Source organism: Charadrius vociferus, unplaced genomic scaffold (assembly GCF_000708025.1).
Source record: "Charadrius vociferus isolate BGI_N301 unplaced genomic scaffold, ASM70802v2 scaffold49, whole genome shotgun sequence".
Taxonomy (NCBI): domain Eukaryota; kingdom Metazoa; phylum Chordata; class Aves; order Charadriiformes; family Charadriidae; genus Charadrius; species Charadrius vociferus.
In genome coordinates, this window is record NW_009661375.1 from 3,470,199 (window position 1) to 3,473,916 (window position 3,718).

The window sequence follows — 3,718 nt, forward strand, 5'->3', positions numbered from 1 at the left end:
GAGAGCGGGGGGGAGGCCGGCGGCGCCGGCGCCCGGTGCGCGTCACCGTGCCGCCGCGCGAGCCCGTCTCACCCCGGCTTCCCACAACAGCCTGCGGACCGGGAATTCAGGGCTGGAGCAAGGGAGGTGCCACCTGGTATAGCTGATCCCTGGGGACAGGCGAGGAGGGCAACCATCGCCTTCGCTGGGATGACCCCAAGGACATCCAAACCACCTTAGGATGTGGGGAGCAGTGGCATTTAGGGGGGATACAGCCCACCCCAACATCTGACCCCTTCCAGCTCACCTCCTCACAGCCGCTGGAGGCGATGTGCGGGGGATGTGCTTCCTCGCTCAGCGGCTCGATGACGGTCACCTCGGCAAAGTCCTCCACTGACTCCTGGAACTCGGGCAGGGACCGCCGGCCATAGCGTTTGCCACCTTTGATGTACTTGGGCTGGGCTTCCGGGGAAGAATCTGTGAAATTCAAGAACAAAGCACATCGGTAATGTGATTTTTGCAGATCCAGCTCCCCGGGTCACAACACACAGGGAAGGTTTGGCTGCAGTGTATCCAGCACCAAAATGCCACCACCATTCCCTCTGGGCAGATGCCATCGGCTACTCCTTTCCAGGACCACTACCCTCACCCCGGCATTGGGCTGGATGGGTTGGAACTGGTCCTGCTCCAAAAAAAAAAAAAAAAAAAAGGCTGTCGCAAAGTGGAATCTGGGCTCCATCTTCCGCCCCCTTCCCTAATTCCCACATCGAGTTTGCTCAGTTAACAAGATGGGGAGGAAAAAAAACCCTCAGCCTTACAAATGCAGCCTGGGATGGAAAGCCATTAGGTCTCCCCTCCTTGCACTAATCTTCATTATCAGCAATGGGTAGGTTTAATTAGGGACAGCGTAGCACTTGAGCAGTTCAAGTCTCCAGATTACACAGACACCTGGGTGACCGCCACTGCTTTTGGTGGATTTAAATCACAGCTCGATTAAAAGTGTGAAAACAACCGGGTGAGCGGAAAAAAATTGGGCAAGTTTGGAGGGGAACATCTCCCCGGGGCCAACACGAGCAGCTGATCCGGGCGACAGCGGGGCAGGTCCCAGCTTGAGCTGTGCAACTCGCACCAACTGCAAGATCTAAATAACCCTTTGGAGTCGTCATCTAATTACAGGGGGCTCCGCTCGCATTCCCCGGCTCCAGCTCCCTGCAGCAACCTCCTGCCTTCGAGGACCAAATTATCCGGCAGCACTCACGGACAGGGATCAAAACAAAAAAATAAATAAGCATGTTTTGGGCTATTTTCAGCAAGAGTCATCCGATGTCTGGAGCAGGGGGCAAATTAAACGGAGGACCAAATTAACCAGGGATTCAATTAGGGAAAGGCTCTCTGCCACGCTTTGTTTCAGTGTTTGCTAACCTTACCATCGAAACCCCCCCAAGGGCTTGATCATCTTTATTTTCCGTCACTTGCAGCACACCAAGGCAGCGGCAAGAGCAGCAGCTTTTTAAAATTTTATTTGCAGAGCGCTCCGGTACAAAATAAATGCAAGAGTGCAATACTAATAAGGAGCAGGGAAGCTGTTCAATCATTGACAAACGGTACACAGAAAGCAGCGGGTCTCTAAACCCCCCTGCCCAAATGCCTCCTTGGATAATATTCCTTTAGATATGGAAGAAGGCTTCAAGCTTGTTAGAGGAAAAATATTCTGCAACTTAGCTATGCAATGAATTATAAAATACACAGGACTAGGAGTCCTTTGATTCCTCCAGCCTCGCACTCCATCCATCCATATTGCAGCTCCAGGGAACAAACCCGGCGCCCGTGTTTGAACAAGGCCATTTTAACAAGATTTGCTGCAGCTGGGACTCGCACATGAAAGTTGTGTGATGAAGTGCGCCGATAGAAAAATCGCAATGAGACAGGCTGATTAAGTAAGAGCCCGAGAACAAAAGCAAACCTTATCACTGCTATTAAAGCCTGCCCGGTGGTGAACAATCTCCATCGAGCAGCTCTCTCTGAAATGCTAATATTTGTGGCTACTCATTCACCCATTTATTTTCTCCCCGCCATCTCCCCTGCCTGTGCAGAAGAGAGCTTGGAGGGCTTTGTTGTTTTGGGGTTGTTTTTTTTTTTTTTTTTTTGAGAAATAATTTTTCCTTCTCTAAGAATGAAATGCACCTTCGTGCCCATCTGCCTTTAGAAAGATGCGGGGGCGAAAAGAAGCCGCGATTTAGCAATAACAAAGCTATGGCTTAATTTCCTTCTGCATTTCCCAATGCTCAGAGGAGTCCTGTTTCCACCCCCCACCCCGACGGCGTGTTTAACCACTGCTGCAGCTGAAAATCCAGCTGTATATGGAAACACAGGTGCCTTCACGCCGTGCCACCCTGCAAGCGCTTTAACAGCAAGTGGGGAAACGGGAGCATCTCCCCATTTTTGTGTTTTAAGTATTTGGAGGCTGGCAGCTGATTTCTCTCTCCTGTGAGCTGAGCACCTGGGTGTGCTTGTTTTTTCCTTTGCAATTAGAAAATTGTGAAGCCTGAAAACCTCCCTGGGAGGGAAAGGTGACCCTCGACAGCTTGAGAAGAGAGGAGAAATTTCCTCCTGCCTTGCAAAGCTCTGACTTTGAAATAGGTTGTGCCTGAGCCCAGATACCGAGGAGATCCCAGCTCAGGCACCCCGAAATCCCATTTCCAGAGCCAGGGTGCTTTCTCTAACACGGGGTTACAGCTCTTCCCCTGCAAGTCCCCATGCACCTTCATGCCGTTGGCTGCTGGGTGCATGGTGCAGAAGGAAGCCCTCATGTTACATGGCCACAGGCACCGCACCAGCATCAGGGACCGCATCCTGCAGCCCCATGGATGCATCTCCTTCACAGAAAGCCCCACACACCGTCATCTCTGGACCACCTCATGGGTGTGCACGGGTACATCCCATACATGCAGCATCCTCTAAGACCCTCTGCCCTCCTGCCTTCCCAACCCAAACCTCCAGGCGCAGCAGCCGGTGCCCTTGATGGTCCCACCAACCCCAGTATTTAGGGAAAGCTGAGCACATGTGACAGCAAAAAGCAGGAACCCGTGCTCCCCGAGCATAGAAAGTTCACTGATGAGCTGAACTGTATTTCTCACTTCCAGCCAAAACTGAGGAGGAAGGATGGAAAGAGCTGCTCGATCCACACCTGCTTTCAAAGGCAGGTGAGGAAACAGGAGGGAGATGTCAAAAAATCAATGCTTTCCGTGGGACAGATGCACATGAGACAGCCCCATGTACTATTTATCCCAAACACTGTAAAATACACCCCTGTATTGAACACTGAGGGGGAGGCCGCTCTTGCTCCAGGCTGACCCCTGGTACCCTCTTCTGCAACCAGCAGCGCAGTCAGATGCTGCTCCTCGTAGACCCTCACTATTGTGCTGCTGAGAAGCTGCCAAGAAAGGGGGGGGTTAAAAAAAAAAAAAAAAAAGAAAGAGAAAAAGAAAATAGGTCGAACACATCCTGCTTCCTACAGCCCTCGGCAACGTGCGGGCTTAGTAAAACACACAATCCAGACCTGCTGCCTAATTAGACACTGGGGTCTGATCTGCCCCCCTGAACTGCCCCCAGGCTGGGGGTAACAGGACAGAGCAAGCCTCTCGCCTCCCTGCCCTGCTACCTGGGGGGGGGTGGCCCCCAAAGTGCCCCCTGAAAAAGAAAAACAACCCTTAAATCTGCATTTCACAAGACACCCACC

General features: G+C 51.9%; 1 protein-coding gene across 2 annotated transcripts in view; it reads right to left on the bottom strand.

Annotated features, from left to right (window-relative positions):
• The window catches only part of NIN (ninein (GSK3B interacting protein)), a 57,402-nt gene that overhangs the window by 41,011 nt on the left and 12,673 nt on the right, over positions 1-3,718 (bottom strand). For both annotated transcript variants that reach the window (XM_009893890.1, XM_009893891.1), the window contains exon 3: positions 287-456. In XM_009893890.1, coding sequence (XP_009892192.1) covers positions 287-456 — 170 coding nt within the window. The remainder of the gene's footprint in view (positions 1-286; positions 457-3,718) is intronic.